Source organism: Cydia fagiglandana, chromosome 2, assembly GCF_963556715.1.
Source record: "Cydia fagiglandana chromosome 2, ilCydFagi1.1, whole genome shotgun sequence".
Taxonomy (NCBI): Eukaryota; Metazoa; Arthropoda; class Insecta; order Lepidoptera; family Tortricidae; genus Cydia; species Cydia fagiglandana.
The window spans coordinates 17684865-17706204 of record NC_085933.1 but is presented as its reverse complement, the minus strand read 5'-3'; the positions used below and the strand labels follow the sequence as shown (position 1 = coordinate 17706204).

Below are 21340 nucleotides of genomic sequence, written 5' to 3'. Positions count from 1 at the left end.
AGCAATATTTATTGTGTGTAGTTTGTAGTTTATTATGACCGGCATGGCATCAAATATGTAGAGGTTTCATCATTTCATAATAAAACATCGCATTCAACTTGACATTGGCAATAATGTATTGTATACATATTCAATTACACAAACCGCGATATAATTTCATTGTTTTTACCTTTAATTCCGACGTTTCAGCTGATTGAATATGTGTACAAAACGCGAGAGTTTAAAGTGTTATAATGTATTGTATCGTTGTGTAACAATAGGGAATATTACTTAGGCAAAGCTCTGCGTAGGTGGCATCACTAGCACATACAGTAAACAAACCTCTTTGACATCATCAATGACACATCATGCGTCACTACTCACTAGGTGAATCAGATGGCCTACCGTGAAACACGACAGTTGAAAGTTCGGTTTCTGCCTCTCTATCACTCTTGCTTATTCGATCGATAGAGAGGCAGATACAGAAATTTCGATTTTCGCTTTTCGCGGTAGACCACCTGTAAACAAACCGCTTTGGTGCATCAATGTCATAGTGAAAACTTGTCAAAAAACTGTTTAAGGCCTAGTATGTATAAGTTACTCTATGGTTTACTAAACAAATTAGTGCTGCACTCTGGCGGCAGAACATTGCAGTACCTAATACTCCCTATTAAGCATGATGATATTTGTTTTTAAAACAGAAATAAATTTTGCTCCTTGGCATCTGACTTAAGAGCCCTTCAACGTGCACACTGGTGCCACAGCTAAATAATCGTGATTATTTAAATTTGCCGAAAGATATTGAAAAAAGGGGGGCCGCTACGTACTCTATTGTGTATTTAAGTACCTTTTGAATACATCAAACTAGTTTTTATGTTGCTGGTTTTGTCGATCTAGGAACTCAAAATAGCGGAGTCAGTTATGAAGTTGACCCAAAAATTTTTTATTAAGCTATGAGCTTCATCACATATGATCTTTGAGTAATTCTAAGCATTTCAAGCCTGGGAGGCAATAAGGGGAGGGGGGGTACAAAGATGGCCGCCACCCGTCATCATTCAAAAAAATCTGTTCTGGTCCTGGTGGCTACTAGGGCAATTTTGGTATCATTTTCGTATAAACCGGAGACGTAGAATTCATTGCTGATATTTGTTTTTTTCAGCTTCATAGTAATTTTACAAGAAAAACGTAAAAAGATGAAAATTTAGGATGGAGGTTTTTGCTTTGAGAGCTAATAACTTTTGTATAGTGGCCAAAAATATCATATAAAAAATACTATAATAAAGCGTAATTCATGCAGATTCTAAACATATACACGTTGAGTAATATCCTACTGCAAAAAGATGGTGAAAAAATTATTAAATGACCGCAGCGCGGGTAGTTGGACTTTCGTTTATCTTGCGGACCGTCGTTTATCTTACAAAATGATCGAGTACGAGTATCTACGTAGGTATGCTTACTTTGCTAGATTTTATGATGACGAATAAAATACTTTCATCCAGACATAATTCATCATACAGACATAATTTTATGCACTTTAATTTTAATGCACTTGCAACGATTTGAGTGGGGCCTAGTGTTATTTGACCGGTGTTTTTTGTAAGGTGGAGGTAAGTACGTACTTCCCCAGTTGGGCTCTGCTCGGATAGATCTGGAATGACATCCGCTGTACTGTGCCCTACCACACAAAGCGAGATGACATTCACAGTGCCCATACCTCTCTTTTGAACGTAGTTTAAGAATATACCCGGGTCCAAAATTGGGTCCGAGAAATAACTATTATAAATGAAATTATTCTACTAAAATAGCGCTCTTATTTTTGCTGATAATATTAAAACACTATTTATGAGAGAAATTGAACTACTTAGGAAGAGGCAAAATATTTATTTTCACGATAATTTTCATGCTATAACTCACTTTAAGTAATTTTATAGGTACTTACTTGTAGTTTTTAATAAATAACTTCAACCTGCACATAACATTCATTTGGATTTGATTTGGTTTGATTTTGTTTGATATTTTACATTTAATATTTGCTTCAGGTTGGTGTGGTGAAAAATTCTGTGTTTCACTCGGCGGCAAATTTTGTTTAACCCTCGTTCTTTGAAACCCTTACAACGCTCAAGATTCCATTTTTCGAACCACTCACTACGCTCGTGGTTCAATTTTGAAATCTTTCGCTTGATCGGGTATCAATATTAGCACGAGCGGTTAAACAACAACTTTGCCCCCTTGTAAAACAAATAACTATTATGCTGAGAGCTTACATTTAGAAATCATAACAGCTATGTATATTTGTCATACTAATATAGGTTATGCAAGTATGACTTGGTGACAGTGAACGCATATATTTAGTATGGAAACCGCCTTTAGGAACATTACCGTTCAAATTCTCGGGCCAAATTAGCACACATACAAAATTACGCCTACATTTAAATAAGACGACGCGTTTACAGAGCCTGTAATCAAAGCTGGTAAACAAAATAATAGTCATCTTTATTACACTAATGGTACATAGCTAAGTGTAGATGAAATGCATATAATGTCAATAACTACCAATCAGCGACATTAATCCGCTAATAATCTTCTTGCTGTACGTACTGGCCGCTGAGAGTTTGCGGTTCATATTTGATTAGAATATGACTTGGACAGGGATAGGTTTATGCCATACATTGAAGAACCAGTCAAATAATTCACGTATAATAATTTAATGCAGATTAAAAGATAACTAGTTAAAATGTTGTTATGAAATGACAGACTAACTCAACATAAGTAAATATATCATTGTTGTATAAATGTATTCCGCTATAATAAGTATTTTGTATATTTTATTATAAATTTGTATGGCAGTGCGAAGTCACGTTCAGGTATAGTCTGTCCGTTTATCTAAGATCAAGTACGCCATTGTAAATATATTATGGTAAACTTGATCTTAGAATTCGGATTGGCTATACAGCCTGCAAAATTTACATGGGTACACGAATCGGGTCAAAAATATTTGAATAGGCGGAGTCACAATAAATCCCCACTTTCAGTTCCAATGGAAATATTTTATATGTATATAGCCGGTCAAGCAAGTTTGTCGGTAGAAAAAGGTGCAAAATTAAAATTTTGTATGGGACCACACCCGTTCGCGCGCTTACATTTTCTAAATTTGCCGCTCTTTTATACTGACGGAAATGGCTTGAGAGAGAACCTACATATATGTGACGGTAGAGGGTAGATTCGAATGATCAACATTTTCAGATAATGTGTGTATTTGTTAAATTAATTCAGTGGAAGTGTATCTACATATAGGAGACCGGGTATGATTATCTCACGAGTTATATCTCATGAATAGAACATATTCTAGATATCTTTCCAGGCATCCACTTAATTTCATGTCTCTCTAATTGGACAGCTTTTTTCCATAGTTCTCTGCGAATAGCATCTTGTGGGAATCTGAATGGAAAGTAATGTAAAATGATAATATCAAATTTGATTATTAATTTGAATGAATGAGGTAGTTTTTTTACAGCTCCATCTCATGAAATAAAAAAGGAAAATACAAATCTGTAAGAAAGAATTCATTACCTACTACATTTATAATTATATAGAAAATACCTAAACCAAGCACAAGTTAATAAAATAGTCTACTTCATTTGGCATAACACCATCCCTATTATCCTCGCAATTTAAAAAGTCGTATGTTGTTATGAAAGTCGTATGCAGTTGTTACGTTTTAGCTTAGCACGGTAGTATTGAAAACAAATCGTCATGTTTATTCGAAATTTTACTGAAGTTATCTGTTTACTACAAGTGAAAAGTGATTCCACTATCCTTGGTATGAACTAAAATAATTTCTGCACCACTTCACGACACATGAAAACATTTTTAATTACAAAAAAACGTTGTTTTTATAAATCAATTTAGCCATCCGTCACTGACTGTCATCTCGGACGAACTGAAGTTGCGAATCGAATAGTTTGTAAGCACCGCCTACAATCGAATAGTTTACGTTGGGTCATAACTAAGCGGACAGAATACTTCCATGTATATCAGTTCGCTGCTTGGTGACAAACCAACGAAGCCTCGCGGGGCTTCTATTTTCTGCTCTGAGGGATAAAAGGTAACTAACGAACCTAACCTAACCCAACCTGAAATTGCGGTTGTACATGATCTTATTTGTTAAGCGAGCCGCCCTCCTCTTTATACATGGGGATACCTGTGTGTATTTTTTTAACCTATACCAGAATTATGTCTGTGTACTGGAAACTGCGGACATTAAATATACAGAAAGCATTTTATTCGTCATCATAAAATCTAGCAAAGTAAGCATAGTTACCTACGTAGATACTCGTACTCGACCATTTTGTAAGATAAACGTCGCCTAGCGAGAGTCCAACTACCCGCGCTGCGGTAATTTAATAATTTTTTCACCATCTTTTTGCAGTAGGATATTACTAAACATGTATATGTTTAGAAGCTGCATGAATTGTGCTTTATTATAGTATTTTTTGTATGATACTTTTGGCCACTATACAAAAGTTATTAGCTCTCAAAGCAAAAACCTCCATCCCAAATTTTTATCTTTTTACGTTTTTCTTGCAAAATTACTATGAAACTGAAAAAAACAAATATCAGCAATGAATTCCACGTCTTCGGTTTATACGAAAATGTTACCAAACTTGCCCTAGTAGCCACCAAGACCAGAACAGATTTTTTTGAATGATGACGGGTGGCGGCCATCTTTGTACTCCGCCCTCCTCGACTAGACTCACGCTTCTTATCGCCTCCGAGGCTAGAAATGCTTAGAATTACTCAGAGATCATATGTGATGAAGCTCATAGCTTAATAAAAAATTTTTGGGTCATATATGGCAGCGATCCGTAACTGACTCCAGTAAAACAAAAGCGGCCGTTTTAACTTTGGACGTATAGATTGACGAATCCAGCAACATAAAAACTAGTCTGATGTATTCAAAAGGTACTTAAACACAAAATACAGTACGTAGCGGCCATCTTTCGTCAAATTTAAATAATCACGATTATTTAGCTGTGGCGCTAGTGTGCACATTGAAGGGCTCTTAACGTTTCGGTTGTATTCGCTATTATTCTATTTGGCTAACTATCAAATTTCAGAATAGCTTCTGCTCCAAAGTTGTTGTAATATGATATTAGGTAACTACTCCTCTGGTGAGCCTTTTTAGTATTCATGTATTCCAGAAAATATTTTTTACAATAAAAGTAACAAAATACTTAAGTGTTCAAACTGAAACAGTCTCAAAGACGTAAACACTCCAAATAATTATACCTACTTATTCATAGAGACGTCAATGAATATGTATTTATGTATGTGTTAGAACTGGGGCCCGTTTCTCAAAAGCTTGTAACTTGTAATACAAGCGGATGTCACTTTTTGACAGCTTTTGTTAGAAAGGGACTTCCACTTGTATTACAAGTTACAAGCTTTTGAGAAACGGACCCCTGAAATCCTTATATTTAAACAATATATCAAATTAATAACTAAGGGTAAGGACAAGTGCCAAAATCGTCATAATTAAGATTAAAAGTTTTATCAATAAAGTAACCGAATGTCGTTTGGCATTCAGAAAGCCACTAATGAAGTTATTTGGGAACATGCTGCATATTACGTATGAGTTTTAATAGACAGACTGCCGTATTCGAACTTCAAGATATTCACAAGAGACGACACGTACTAGATCCATTCTAGATACGTTATAGTTTAGATATCAACTAGTTCTCTTTTGCAGCGCAATTCGGGCAACCAATGTCACTATCTCTAAGACATATCCTGTGGAAATTGTTCAAGAGTATCCCCAGAATCGCGCAAATGTCAAATTTGACAGGTTAGATCGTAAACATATCGTTATCGTATCTTGGTGATGTCTAAAAGATGTCTAATAGATGTCTATTTCAAAATCCGAATCGGGCCCAGAGCCTGATTTAGATTCAACAACTTGTTTTTGATAATACCTTGTCGATCGCTTTGGTGAGTAGCGTGAAACACGCACGACATTCATTTCATTTCGCATGCACCAATCAGCGTGACCTATCTTCAAGATCGTATCAAAATAAGATGAGAACGGTAAAATATTCAACAACGCAATTTAACTCTATACCGATCCATGGCACAGCCCTAAAACTAATTAATATGCATTATTAATTCATTGTACTGTCCCAACAATATATATTGAAGGAACGTCAGTTTGTCGCTACTATATTGACGTCGGGACGTTTCAACAATTCGCGATGGGTAAGTCAATTTATTATACTAATACTAGTTCCCATAAAAACAGATTACTGACATTATTGGTCTTAATAGAATATAAATAGGTACGTTAGCATAGATAGAATATAGGTACGTACTCTAGCATAAAATATAGGGACTCTAGCGGCTTCTTGACCAAAAAAATCAATATTACTAATCAGATGTGATAAGGACTGATACTAGATCCTACCTCCAACCAACAACGCCGCTTGCCTCATTATTGTTGTAGATAGCTATTAATTATATATGAATTTTAGCTTTGTACTTAAGGTAAACGTACTAGTGTTCGACATGATAATGCACAATAGATGACACCTTGCTGTCACCTCTAGTTACAATGACTTAAGTTTCAAGGTGACATGTATGCATTGGGACCGCGTCGACCACCAGTACGTTTACCTTATACATTTACGGCTATTTATAGCATAAATTCTAAGCATAAATTTAGCTTTCCCGGCTCATATGCATCAAACTGTAATAAAGGCATAGTTAGGCGTGTACGTATTAAGGATGACTCGCGCTAAACCGAGCCGGGGCCGGGCCGGAGCTTTCGGCGCTTCGTGTTCTATAGAAAGCACCACGTGATCACCGATCAGCCATAATAGAAAATGACACGCCACGGCCCGGGCACGGCTCGGTTTAGCGTGAGTCATTCTTTATTATCAAAGTACACCGTCAACTCTATCTAACAATAAGTGATCCGTTTGAGAAGATTTAAGTTAGACGGTAGGTATTTAAAGAGGGTTACGCAAAGTCAGCAAAGTTATTGGCTTAGCATCTCTGCGTACAATTTATACCGGGTGTGGCCTGTAATATGAGCAAAAAATTAAACTGTAGGCTGTACTCCTCTTACTGACCAACATTTGTTCAGCGACTTTTAAAAATAACTTGTGGTTTGATTTTTAATACACTCTAAAGTTTATTCCAAGACGCAATGTATTGCGAATTTTGTTATTTTTAAGGCGTGACAAGCAACGTCAATCACAATGGTATGGCGATGGCGTGGCGATGGCGTCCATTGAAGATAATATTTATTTTGTATGAAAAATAGAGAGTCAAAATACTTCATAATTTTTAAAAGTTGTAGAACAAAAGTGTCACCGTTTGAGGAGTACAATCTATGTTTTAATTATTTGCTCATGTTACAGGCCACACCCGGTATGCAGGGGAGCTCAGTTCGGTTTAGCTGACTGTACATTGAAACTAGTTTTCCAATCATAATGCCGGAACCGTTTCCAAGTTACAGTTGTATAATTTTATGGTTCCTCTACTATTTAGAGTAAGGCTTGTCCCGCGAGTAATAATTACATGCAAAATGAATATTAAGTTATTTACCTACTGAAACAGTTGTCCCTTCTTTTCCCTAATGGGTTGTTAGTGGAAACGGAATATGAATCCCCCGCAAATATTTCATACTAATACTTAGTATCTATGTCAACTGGTGAAATTAGTGTTAGCTGGCTCTTTTAATCAGTTGGCTGCGATATAGACGCCTATCCCGTGTATGATTCCCGGCTTCTATTTTAATGGCTGAGGAACAACCAGCCAAGTCATTGATTGCAACGTTTAAGGCCAAGTAAGTTCGTATTCTTTCACTCAATCTCTTTCAATAAGCGTGAGCGAGATGGATGTGCAACTGTGTGGGCTCGGGACTGCAGATATCATGTTTTATAATTTTATAATTTTGTGTGTTAAAATCGGAAACGTTTTTGTTTGAAGAAAAGTCTCTTTTGTCACTGACAAATCCTATCCATATCGTAAATCCTTGAAGTATATTAAAGTTCGAATCAGGCCGTAAGTCTGTTCAGAAGGCCCACCGCGAAACACGTTCGACATGTTGCCTCTCTGTCGCACTTGTAAATTTGTACGTAAGTGTCACAGGGAGGCAATACGTCGAACGTGTTTCGCGGTAGGCCTCAAAACTCTTACGTGCCAATCGTTAACGCTCCGTAGCGTATCGTATTCGTAGTCATCTCTCTCTATGGGCCCGATTCGGATTTTGAAATAGACATTTATTAGATCTTTTAGACATCACCAAGATACGATAACGATATGTTTAAGATCTAACCTGTCAAATTTGACATTTGCGCGAGTCTGGAGATACTCTTGAACGATTTCCACAGGATATGACTTAGAGATCCAATTCACATCTGATAAATATCTTAGTCTATCTAACGTAAAAGTGACATTGGTTGCCCGAATTGCGCTGCAAAAGAGAAATAGTTGATATCTAAACTATAACGTATCTAGAATGGATCTAGTACGTGTCGTCTCTTGTGAATATCTTGAAGTTCGAATACGGCAGTCTATCCCTCTTCCCCACTAGTGCGACAGTGACAGTTGCGTTTCGTTCGCTACGGAGCGTTAACAGCTCTACGTGATGAATGCCCAGCTTCAAAAGGTAAACATATCGCAATGCAGAACATGATGCGCTCTCGTAATTGGAAACAGGCTACTATTGTTTGTTGTAATTTCAAGTTCTAATCGTATAAATTAATTACGGGTGTACGGATATTGATCAAATATACGTACCTAATGGTGAATTTAGAGGGATAAGCGGTTAAGACAAGAGTAATATGTAGGCAACATCGATAATATTATCGTTATAATACCTTTGTCGTATCAATGTACCTACATTATTTTTTCATGCTTTACGCAGTGCACACCAGAATACTCTATCCCTTTTTGATTGGAAAGTGCAACTGCAGGCAAAATGTGTTTATTTATTGAAAATGGTTACTTTTCGCCTATTTTCTTGAATAACTTCAAAATTGTCTACTTTAAGGTCAAGTTATTCAAAACCCTTATAACAAGCCCTTTTATTTGATACATTCGTGTGACATCACATATATCATATCACATCAAATAAAAGTATAGTTTGCAAATATATTTTACAATTTACTCCCCGAAATAAATTCAAAATTCATTTCATCAAACATTGATGATAATAAAATGTAATATAACAGAATATTTCACTAAAAAACTTTTTAATTACTTGACTGAATGAAACTATTATTGCCACGTTGGCTGTCGTAAACAGAAAAAGTGAAATATTAAAAGTAAAACCGGCGCCCGCTTTTTTTCAGTTAAAAATTAATTAAAAAAAAAATTGCTACTGTGTAAGTGTTTTTGTATTAAAAGAGTTATTGTAATAAATTTTTGCAATGTATTATCATCTCTATACGTAATATATAAGTGCTGATTTTTTTTTGTTTTAAAGTACGAAATTCCAAACTAATATAATATCTCTTGCCCGCTTCCGGCTTTGAATCATGGGTCCAAAATATATAAAAACCGGCCAAGTGCGAGTCGGATTTGCGCACGAAAGATTCCATAACATTACGCATAATTTTTAAGAAAAAAAAACCGACTTCTGTGGGGGCCGGTGAAAGATTATTGTAGATGGTACACTATGTAGAAAAGGAGTTAAAACCACCCACTTTTCTACTAGCATTTCGCTTCTGTAAGGGTCGTAGTTCTAGCCTAACCTAACCATTGTTCGGTTCTGTGAGGATCGCAGTTCAAACCTAACCTAACCCACTAAACGGCGGGGGTTTAAGCGGGAGGGGCTAGTAAGATTGGTATCATCATACTTTATAGCTACATTTTATGGTAGGTAATCATAGTGGTTTATTTAGTTAAGGGTATCATAGTGGTTTTCCGGGTCAAGGTCCGGGTCCGAAACCGAGTCCGAGTTCGGGTCCGAGTCCAGGTCCGAATCCGGGTCCGAGTCCGGGTCGGGGTCCGGGTCCGGGTCCGGGTCCGGGTCCGGGTCAGGGTCCGAACCGGATCCGGGTATGAGTCCGGTTCTCGGTCCGAGTCCGGGTCCCAGTCCAAGTCAAAATCGAAATTCGTAATCACCAAACGTGTACCTACTCTATGCGTCGTTGAAGAGTTCTGTTCTGGTCATCATCAGCAGTTTCACTTCATCAAATGCGACAGTTTTTAATGTAAATGCTTGATTTTATGATGATAATACAAAAATCTCTATACGCATGCCTTTAATATTTGAGGAGTTCTCTCAATTCCCTATGGATCCCATCATGAGAACTGGAGCTTGACAAAAATGTGCCTTAAAAACTAAACTTGCTTAACAAACATAACGAAGAGGAAAAATCGCCAAACGTGAACTATGCGTCGTTGAAGAGTTCTGTTCTGATCATCATCGGCAGTTCCACTTCATCAAATGCGACAGTTTTTAATGAAAATGCTTGATTTTCTGATGTAAATACAAAAATCTCTATACGCATGCCTTTAATATTTGAGGAGTTCCCTCGACTCCGTATGGATCCCATCATCAGAACTGGAGCTTGACAAAAATGTGCTTTAAAAACTTAACTTGCTTAACAAACATAACAAAGAGGAAAAATCGCCAAACCTGAACTATGCGTCGTTGAAGAGTTCTGTTCTGATCATCATCAGCAGTTCCACTTCATCAAATGCGACAGTTTATAATGAAAATGCTAGATTTTCTAATGTAAATACAAAAATCTCTATACGCATGCCTTTAAGATTTGAGGAGTTCTCTCGATTCCTCAAGGATCCCATCATCAGAACTCGAGCTTGACAAAAATGTGGCTTAGAAACTTAACTTGCTTAACAAACATAACGAAGAGGACAAATCGCCAACCATGAACTATGCGTCGTTGAAGAGTTCCGTTCTGATCATCATCAGCAGTTCCACTTCATCAAATGTCACTTTTTTGGATGTATATGCTTGATTTGTTGATCAAAACCCAAAAATCACTATATGTATGCCTTTAAGATTTGAGGAGTTCCCTCGATTCCTCATGGATCCCATTATCAGAACTGGGTTTTGATAAAAACGGGACCAATCTGTATGCATATACATTCAATCAAAAAAAGAATTTTCAAAATCGGTCCAGTAATGACGGAGATTTGGAGTAACAAACATAAAAAAAAAAAAAAAAACATACAACCGAATTGATAACCTCCTCCTTTGGGATTTGGAAGTCGGTTAAAAAACGGCAAAAAATCACGTTTATTGTGTGGGAGCCCAGCCAGGTTGTTATAGCGGCAACATAAGTACATCATCTGTGAAAATTTCAACTGTCTAGCTACAACGGTTTCCTTCTTGCGATTCTGTTTAGGACCTAAACTGAGTCGCTAGACAGACGGACAGCGGAGTCTTAGTACCTAATGGGGTCCCATTTTTACCCTTTGGGTACGGAACCCTAAAGAAACATGAAATTAAACTTAATAAAGACTTACGATTAAAATATACAATACGAGTATTTTATAATTTTATAATCCTCTAGTTATAATGAATTGTAGGTTTAATTACTTAAACGTTTTACAAATGCGTGCTGTTAGAAATGGTGACATTCCATTTCTAACAGCAGCTGCACTACCGGTACTAAACGCGTTGCTATCATTGTCAATTTCCATAGTAAAATGAACAGTAGTGCAGCTGTCATTGGAAATGGACTGTCACCTTAAGTTACACCCATCACATGCCTACTGCAGAATATACAGAAGTACCCCGTGGCTCTGAGCTTAAAGTTATAAGTTACCTAGGTGAACAGGTAATGGATATTAAGCATATAAATTTTAAGCGCTTCTCAAAATAGAAGTTACCTATCTCGAGTTCAGTTTACAAATTTGTAGGAGTTCCGTGCCTTCAAGCATGTAAGTGCTGCGCTATAAAGCGTCTACGAGCTACGGGTGGCGTAGCACTTTGCTACGAAGAAGTGAATGTGTTAAATTGTTTGGAATGGACAGGTTTTGTGGCATTTCAATGCATTCGTGTTCAGAAAGTTTGATAGGGGAGCGGGGGGCTTGTTGTAACAGTTTTAGGGAAAAAGGCATGTATTGTCTAAAATAAGTATAATTTTATAATTCTGAGTATGAGGGTTTGTAATCTAAGCACTAATTCCGATTACATAATATTTTTTAATGTTTACGGATCTTTTACAACACACACTTTCTGAAAAACTGGGAGTTGTTACAACTTACCCCGTAATTGGGGCTTGTTGTGACAGTTTTAGGAAAAAGGCCTGTATTGTCTAAAATAAGTATACTTTTATAATTCTGAGTATGGGGGTTTGTAATCTAAGCACTAATTCCGATTACAAAATAATTTTAAATGTTTACGGATCTTTTACACCACACACTTTTTGAAAAACTGGGAGTTGTTACAACTTACCCCGTAATTTTTTTCAATACCTGGTCGAAACAGAGGTCGTATGCACATCCACTCGCTTCTATGTCTGGCGGGGCAATGGCGGTGTTTACGTTATTCCTCGAGTTATAAGAAAGTCATTCGGCAAAAAATGTTTTTAATTCCCCGTCAAAATTGAGCGTTACTACTTACCCCTGTTACATTAAGCCCCCGGCTCCCCTACCAACTGGATTATGTTGATGTCATTTATCGCTTCTCTGATTTTATAGTGCAGGGGAATAGGGTTAGGCCGACGTGGCCGGGTGGCCTAGAGGTCATGGCGTTAGCCGCACAAGCAGAAGATTCCGGTTCGATTCCGGTCTCGGCCACTGGAGGGCTTTGTAAATTATTCTTTAGTATTTTAAGTACATCTCTATTCTAGCTTATAATACAGTATGTAAACTAACGAAAAACATTCACTCTAACCCGTTAATGTGTAGGTCACACTGAGCAACTTTTACTATGGCACCGACCCCGAAATCGCGAAAAAAAATTTGGTTGTTTCATATATTTTATTGGTCTAGCATTGAAATTTTCTATGGAAGAGTCAATTTATTTTTTGCGATTTCGGGGTTGTTGCCATAGTAAAAGTAGCTCAGTGTGACCCATTCATTAACGGGCTTGAGTTAATGTTTTTTGTTAATTTACATACTGTATACAAATATACATACTCATGGACAAATTTAGAGGAACGCAAGAAAAGGTTTTATTACTGGATTAGAGGCACTTAAAATAATTTTAAAATATAAGTAGTTAAACTTTTTTTTTGCGTTCCTCTTGTTCATTTGTAGTAGTGTGACTACTTAAAAACAGAAATAAAAATAAATATTTAATCCCTATTAATAGCCAGCTGCTACAAAATCCGGAAGTAACTCTATCAGTCTGTCTGTCTGTTACCTCTTCACGCTTTTGATGAAAACATTGATATTTTTAGACTCTCTTATTTAGTGGTAATTATATTGAAAACAAATATTATTTAATATCATGAGTTATATATTCAGATATGTATTATCGTGAGTTATATATTGTGCCAGATATTGCACTAAATAGAGACGAATGGAGGAAGAGGGGGGAGGCCTTTGCCCAGCAGTGCGACACAGTGGGCTCTGATAATAATAATAATATATTCATAAAATTAACAAAACAACAGACACTATCTAGTCTATCTGCGATGTCCGGACCTTGTCCGACAACAATGAGCTATGAATATCTATTCAAAATAAGCTTGATTTAACACTAAATACCCTTGACCAAGAGAATCGCTAAAGAGCATGAATAAACAGTTCCACAAAGGGCTAAGACTCCTCTAGCAAGTGTTTCATCGCCGGGATAGTTAAAATATGCAGGACGGCTATTGTAAACAGGATTTTCACGCTTGAAACGTAAGTTGTCCCCTTTAGAGAACAATGAAAAGGTTTGAGCAAACAAAGGTATTGTGAAAGTGTATGAATGTTTCTCTCTCACGCTCCGTGGTTCCGTATGAATGTTAGTTCTAAAACTGACTTTGTGTTTTTGTTTCCCATGACTAGGTTCACGTATCGAATTGACGAACGGACTTGTTTTAGATATATGTATTTAGGATGTACTCGTAACCGCTCCTTTTGTAACTATTAAAGTGATAATGAATCTTTGTTTCCTATAGTTCGTTTTTTAGCATTAGAAATAAGGTTGATGTGTCTTTTAATTGAAAAACACTTTTTAAAAATAAGACACGGCAAATATGTAACAATTATGAATCTATTACGATCATTTATATTCTTCTGCTTTCATAAGTAATAGGTAAGTAGTTACTGATTTTTAAAAACCGTTTTTCAATTAAAAGACACGTCAAGATTGCTTACCTTCTTTCTAATGCTAAAAAAAACGAACTATAGAGGCGTATTCTGATTTTAATAACAGGTTATGAAATGATCTGTCAGTGTCAAAGGTAATGTTTCTTCAACTAAGAAACTTTAATTTTGTCACCGATAACCTGTTATCATCACCTGTTATAGGTACCTGATCAATAACAGAAACAGAAACTGTAAAGAAGTGTGTGTTTTTTATGAACGTTAGCGTGTGTGTTCGCGAAAATTCAAAATAACACAAGTATCGACTTATTCTAAAATGTTATGCTTGACACTATTGTCTTCTTAACATGATGGTACCTCGGCACCACAAAACGTATGCGACGTTATGGTAATTAAAGCAACTCTAGTCTTTTATCTTCTATTTCAGTTTATTATCTTATGTCTAACTTAGGGAATGCAAATCGGTTATTTTTTGTATGGAAATAACCGCGGTTTCGGTTAATAACCGATTATTTCCATACAAAAAATAATTTGGCCAAGTCCGAGATAGCTCGAGGCATTTAGTGTTCCGTACGGCTACCATCAGTTTGGCATTGACATAAACGATATCGTGAACGTAATTTACTTCCTATAGGTATATCTCTTTCGCACTAATGTGTCAGTACGAGCGAGATGCATAGAAAGTAAATCACGTTCACGCCCACGGCAGCGTTTATGTCAATGCCAAACTGATGGTAGCCGTACCGCTCGCATCGTTACATTTTACAGAGGTTGTTTGCCTGTTTTTAGGATACCGTATTCAACTACACACACAGAACAATAGTACAAAGTGTCTAAGTGCGAAGGCCGAAGGCCGAGCTTTAGCAAAATGTCATCGCTTTAGCACAGAGCAATAGTACAAGTGTCTAAATGTGAAGGCCTGCAACTGCAACGTATGTGTTTATATGTTAGTGCGCGCATATGCGACAAAAAAATCGCAGCGATTTTAAAATTGTGATTTGTCACATTTTTCCGCGATTGTTCGCGACGCGATTGTCGCAAAGTGAATTGCAGCATGCGGAGTTGTATGGCCCCGCGCGCACTATGATAATAAAATCGCACCCCGGCCGGACTTCAGTCGGCATTTCGCTCTCCAAACCCCAACATCTCGGCACCTGCGTCTCCAATGGAGTCTCAAAATGAGACGCTAGATGTTGACCATTTAATTATGGAAATAGACGGGGATCACCTTTGTGTTATAAATGCTCAAACTCATACAGCAATCGCATATTAAAGACACGTTTCATGACAAGCAACTGGTACGAAATCCATGTTGAGAATGAACAAATCGTCGACTTTTTCATCGCAGTGCGCGCAGTGAATTTTCTGCGATATATTACAGCGCGATTCTAAAATCGTGTCGCAAAAATTAATATCGTGGTGCGCGCTTGGCCTATAATACCTTAAATGTATACTTCTTCAGTTTGAATTTAGAACTCATTATTATTTTTTATTTGATTTTGTTTCTAGTTCTATGCCATATATATAGACTTTAATATTATTTAGAACTGCTTAAAAAACAAGATCGGCTTACTTTTACCTTTGTTTCTAAAAACTGTGATATTTAACTGTCATATACTATTAATGTCTTCCAAAATTATTTTCTCGTAACTGGACTGAGGGGCTACCGCGAAAACCGAAATTCGCAAATTTGCGGGGATCTTTCTCTTTTACTCCAATGAAGGCGTCTAGAAAAATGCTCGCAATTTGCGAACTTCTATTTTCGCGGTTATAGCCCTGAATCTTGTTGCTCACCGATCCGTTCAAAAATATACATAAGTACTGAATATAATTATTATTATTATTTTTTTTTTTTAATTTTAAAAACATATATGACATGAAAATGACATAATTAATAGATATTATAATTATACAATTAATACAGAAAATACAGAAATGTAATGGTACTTAATGAAAAGGAATATTGTGTATATTGTTTCGACGAATCAGATACTCTCAATAAAATCTATACATGAGGCCAAAGCTGTTCATAAATATTAAATGACTTTATTATCTCTATACGCCTTACTAATTCTATGTGTCCTATTGTGGAAAAAAAAACACAACGACAGTCAAGAACGGAATTCTAAATTTGAATTTTTCAGATTTTTGAGACGCCTAGTCCATTGGTTGGAAAGCCCTTTCGAAATTGAAACTTATTTGCTATATAATAAGGTCGTATTTTGTAGATCTCTCTCATACTTATAGTAGGCTATTGAGATAAAATTGAATATCCCACAAAAATAAGCAAGCAGAATTAAACTTTGTGTCAAAGACATAAGTCATAAATTTCAATGCCAAAGTTTTAACTAAGGATGTTTCTCGCCTAATATGAATTGACCAGTGTAAGCATCAGTTAGCTAGCCCTAAGCAACCAAAGGTCAAGCTGCAGTTGAAAAACTAATAAAGATAAAGTTAAGCTGATAATTTTCCGGCCGTCTCCATGCTTCTTTAAGTTGGGTATTGACTGGTCAGCTGCCTGTTAGCTATAGTTTTCGCGAAAATCGCCAGGACAGAGGTGAAAATTTTTGTATGAAAACTTGCAACTTTAAATGCATTTTTTGACGAAACTATTGCAGTCTAAAATGAAGTCAAAATCAGTCCATCGACTCAATTTTTTGCAAGCTTTCTAATGGTACCCCACACGATTCTTACAAATGAAAAAAGTTTCAGCCTACCCCTCTCAACCCCCTAAATTTCCCCCTTTAATAAGAAATAAGCAGTTTTGACTTATTTACAATATGAGTGGTGGTAATTGCTATAACTGTTCCAAATTTTAGGTATCTATGTCAAACGGTCTCTGAGAAAAACGTATTTAACTGATTTGCAAGACCGAAGTGATCCCATAAGTGTTCCGTAAACAAAGTTTTGTACGGAACACTAATAACCGAAAATAACCGATTTGCATTCCCTAGTCTAACTGTATGGTAAATAAACAATTAAACATGCGGTTGAAAGTACATACAACACGCTTTCAACTCTAATTATGCTTTGTCATGAATTTTAGTTCGATAAATAGTTACTTTGTTGCTATTACAGCACCCCACGGTTGTCCACATATTGACAAATCTCAGTTCGATTAGCAACAACATGACGGAAAGTACAAAGCGTCCTAATATATTGTACTACTCTTTGGTACAAAGGGTCGGTATATTGCATCACATGCTTGTAGATTTTTCACAACTTTTTCTTCTCCGTATAAAAAAATGTCGTGCGTACATACATGGAATAAAAACTATTTACGTACCATGGCTTGTCCGCCCAATGACTTAACAGCGGTTAAAATTCAAAATACTTTTCAGTGAATCCTAAAACCCCCTTCATTTAGCTGCAGTTACTAATGGCTGTGAGCCGTTCGGATAAAATCTCGCGACGCGTCATTGTCACGGCGATGCATTGTACATACTTGCGTTTGCAAATAAAAGAAGTTCGTGACGAATTTCATTTTAGGCCGGCCTAGCCAAGGTTACAATCGCTATCGCTTCGACATCGAAAAGCATTATGTCTCTCTATCACTCTTCTATATTAGCGCGACAGTGACAGCGGAGCGTAAGCGATTGACATCTTGGCTACGCGGCCTGTACACTAGTTTGATACTGACATATTCGCTAGCGTGACTTAGGCCCACTTGCACCATTCCACTAACTCGGGGTTAACCGGTTAAACCATTAACCTAGTCTCAAATTGTACTGGTAACCATGACAACTCCAGGTTTAACCGGTTCACCCCGGGTTAGTGGAATGGTGCAAGTGGGCCTTACAAGTACAGATGTAGTGTACAATTGTTTTCCTTCCTTAGTAATCTCCTTGACGAAGAAAGTCCCGCCGTGAATGCAATCTTTGCAACCGTCCGCGTCATTGAAGTAGCGTCCTTATACAATGAGAACTTCCGCGTACTAAAACATTAAGTAGTAAAGTTAATCATGAAAATAGGTAATGATTTTATGTCTGAAACAGTTTTCATTTGGTTAGCATTAACTCGTCAGAATATCACAATTTTAACAGTGACTGCGCCTCTGATTTCACTTAAAACGTGCCCAGGTGACCGGCACATTCTCTAACGTAATCAAAAATATAGTGCGTTAAGAGCACAATCACTAGTTTTTACTGTACAACCTTATTGCACTAGTATTAAGTCGAAATTTTACAAAAAAGTGTTTCTAATTGTGATGTTATGTTTTTAAATGTGCCCCACCTAAGCGTATCTCATTTGCGGTTGTAACGCATAGCGTGGTCGCGAGTATTTGGCGAGTAATTGCCGACTCGCGTGACAATCAACTCCATACTGTGAGCTTTTATTTTATACTGTCATAATTATAAAACATGACGTAACAATGCGGAATGGGGTTACATGATCTTTGTTTCAAAAAACTCGTAGACACAAAATTACTGCACTTATTGAAGTACTAGCTCTTGCCCGCGACTTTGTCTGCGTGGAGTTAGTAATTTGGGTAGCTTATTTTTAACCAATCTGCTTTTTAACGATTCCCCATGCAAACTTCCACCACCCTTAAAGGGAGATTTTTGGAATAAAAACTACCCTATGTCCTTCCCCGGGATTCTAACTATCTCCATACCAAATTTCAACTAAATTGGTTCAGCGGTTATTGATTGCCCATACAAATTTACACCCCCCTTTTCACCCCCTTAAGAGGTGAGTTCTGAGATAAAAAGTATCCTATGTCCTTCCCCGAGACTCAAAATATCTTCATACCTAATTTCAACTAAATTGGTTCAGCGGTTTAAGCGTGAAGAGGTAACAGACAGACAGACAAACAGACACACTTTCGCATTTATAATATTAAGTATGGATATAAGGTATATACCTACATAGTACCTAACATATATTGTTATCTTTTGACTATGTGATCTCATTTTAATTCTCATTCAAATACTACCGCGACTGCAAGTGATGTCAAATTGAGATGAATTTAATGAAATTTACAATTTATTCTAACTTTAAAAACACGGACCACGAAAACATAATGTGCTATACTTAGGTATGTATATTTCATTTAAGTTTCGTTCACAGAGTGGCAATTCCATTGATTAAGTCAAGAAAAGTTGTTGATGTTTCTTATTTTTGAGGAAAAGGTTCAAGGGTCAATATACAGAGAGGAAAATGAGGACTACATTTGTATGGCGAAACGGCCGTCGTTTCGCCATACAAATGTAGTCCTCATTTTCCTCCCTGTATATTGACATTATGGAAAATATTTTATATATCAACCATTACATAGCTATGCCCCTACGCTTGGCTCTAAAAAAAGAAACTTAGAGGCATTGCCTGTGGTTGATATACAACAAATTGTGTAAAAATATATTCAATAATGTTACTATCCAGAGAGAAAAATGAGGACTACGTTTGTATGAAAAAGCGATTTTGCGCGGGTACTCCACTTTCGTTAAGTACTTTTGGGAGCGAAGAGTATATATCTACCTACACAAAGTAATGATTGCGTCAACCATTCATAGCGGAAGCGTGCAAATTCTTCCGATCTCCCGTAACAGAGCACTTTTGTTTTATTTTTGGCACTTCTTCAGAACGGGATTTTATGAAAATTGTTTTAATTATCCAACTTCACTCAGGAAGTATTTCAAAGAGCAAATGGATTCCATCGATTTTTTAATTTGAGAGTTATTACTTTTATGGAAGGCACCAAAGCAGTAAGCTATTGTATAGGTTTCATTTATATTTTAATTTCATAGGTTTTGCCATAATCTTTTCCTAGTAAAAACTACTTTTTTTCTACCTGCAGGAAGACACTCGGATCATTTTGGAAACGAATTTAGAAAATTCTTGTTACGATTAATATCTATCTACTACTAGAAGTACGCCTGCGCCTCCACTACGCTTACCAAGGTATCTGTGTTATAAATGACTTCTAGTTTAGTAGACATTTATCGTTTCCGAATTTACCCTTAAGGTGACTTTCTGTGGCAAGTGCAGCATTATTGCAGCGGCATCACTGCTACGGTGTCGCCGCAGGCGCTTTCACTGTCAATTGGCTAGATAAAATGCGTGACGGTTTGAACTTTCAAGTTAAGCTTACTATCCCAAATCGAACGTTCAATGTACATTACTCCCATGATATAATGACTATAATGAGTCACTTATTCTATCGAGGAAATTGCAGTTACTTACCGCTGCAATTGTCTTCCGAATGATACCTTAATGCATTTCGTATTATTTTGAAAGTGCAGCTATAAAAATACGATTTTGCTTTGATTTAGGAACACGTACTTAATAGCGCCTAGTTAAATCCACTTTCTTAGTACATTTTAGCAAAGATAAAACGTAAAATAAATGACACATCATAAGTTAGATTGTTCAATTATCGCCAGACAACGCTAAGCGGATTTCAAATGGAGCGAAAGCTGCCTTAATTAGGAGTGACTTTTTAAATTAATTGATAATTAAGAATTAAGCTTTGCTCTCACAGCTACCATTTTCAATATCGTTAATACGGGTACTGAAGTGTTTTTGGAATCATACTTTATTACATTGTGATCGTAGTCCATTTATAGACAGATTAAAGTAACTGATTGAAGTAGAAACATATTATTTAAATCTGAGTTATTAGCATGATTTCATAGTTATTACATTGTGATCGTAGTAAATTTATGGTCAGATTAAAATAACCGATTGATGTAAGTATATGCATATTATTTAAATCTGAGTATTAGCATGATTTCATAGTTTTATAATAGGTACCTACCTACTTAACGTTGATTATTTCTAATGATTTTGATAATAATTATTCATAATTCTTCTCGTCTACAATCCTGCACTAAGTACAAGTTTTCTGTTTGACCCAACGGTTGACAGTTAGAGAATGTCTTAAGGCATTAAGTCCGCCATTTTGTACATTTTTTATCGTGCAATAAAGTTTAAATAAATAATCAGGTAAGTAAAAATTACAGAATTAAGGTGGTTTCATTTGAATTGGATGCAATTTGCAACCGAAACACACGAGGACAGTGGCAGCGAACTAACTGCGTAAATATTCTGGCTGACGGTTTTAATTTATTTGGGCTCCATTTTCGTGTTTTTTCTATATGTCCGATTTTGTATTACGTTTATG

At 36.5% G+C, this 21340-nt stretch overlaps 1 protein-coding gene and 1 long non-coding RNA gene across 2 annotated transcripts in view; one reads left to right on the top strand and one right to left on the bottom strand.

The window, feature by feature from the left end:
• LOC134677523 (uncharacterized) overlaps positions 1-21340 on the bottom strand; it is a 347203-nt gene that overhangs the window by 103697 nt on the left and 222166 nt on the right. The gene's annotated exons all lie outside the window — the stretch shown is intronic.
• Positions 6174-21340, top strand: part of LOC134677426 (uncharacterized) — an 84208-nt gene continuing 69041 nt past the window's right edge. Inside the window, exon 1 of the mRNA XM_063535900.1 lies at positions 6174-6231. Coding sequence (XP_063391970.1) covers positions 6228-6231 — 4 coding nt within the window. The 5' untranslated portion in view covers positions 6174-6227. The remainder of the gene's footprint in view (positions 6232-21340) is intronic.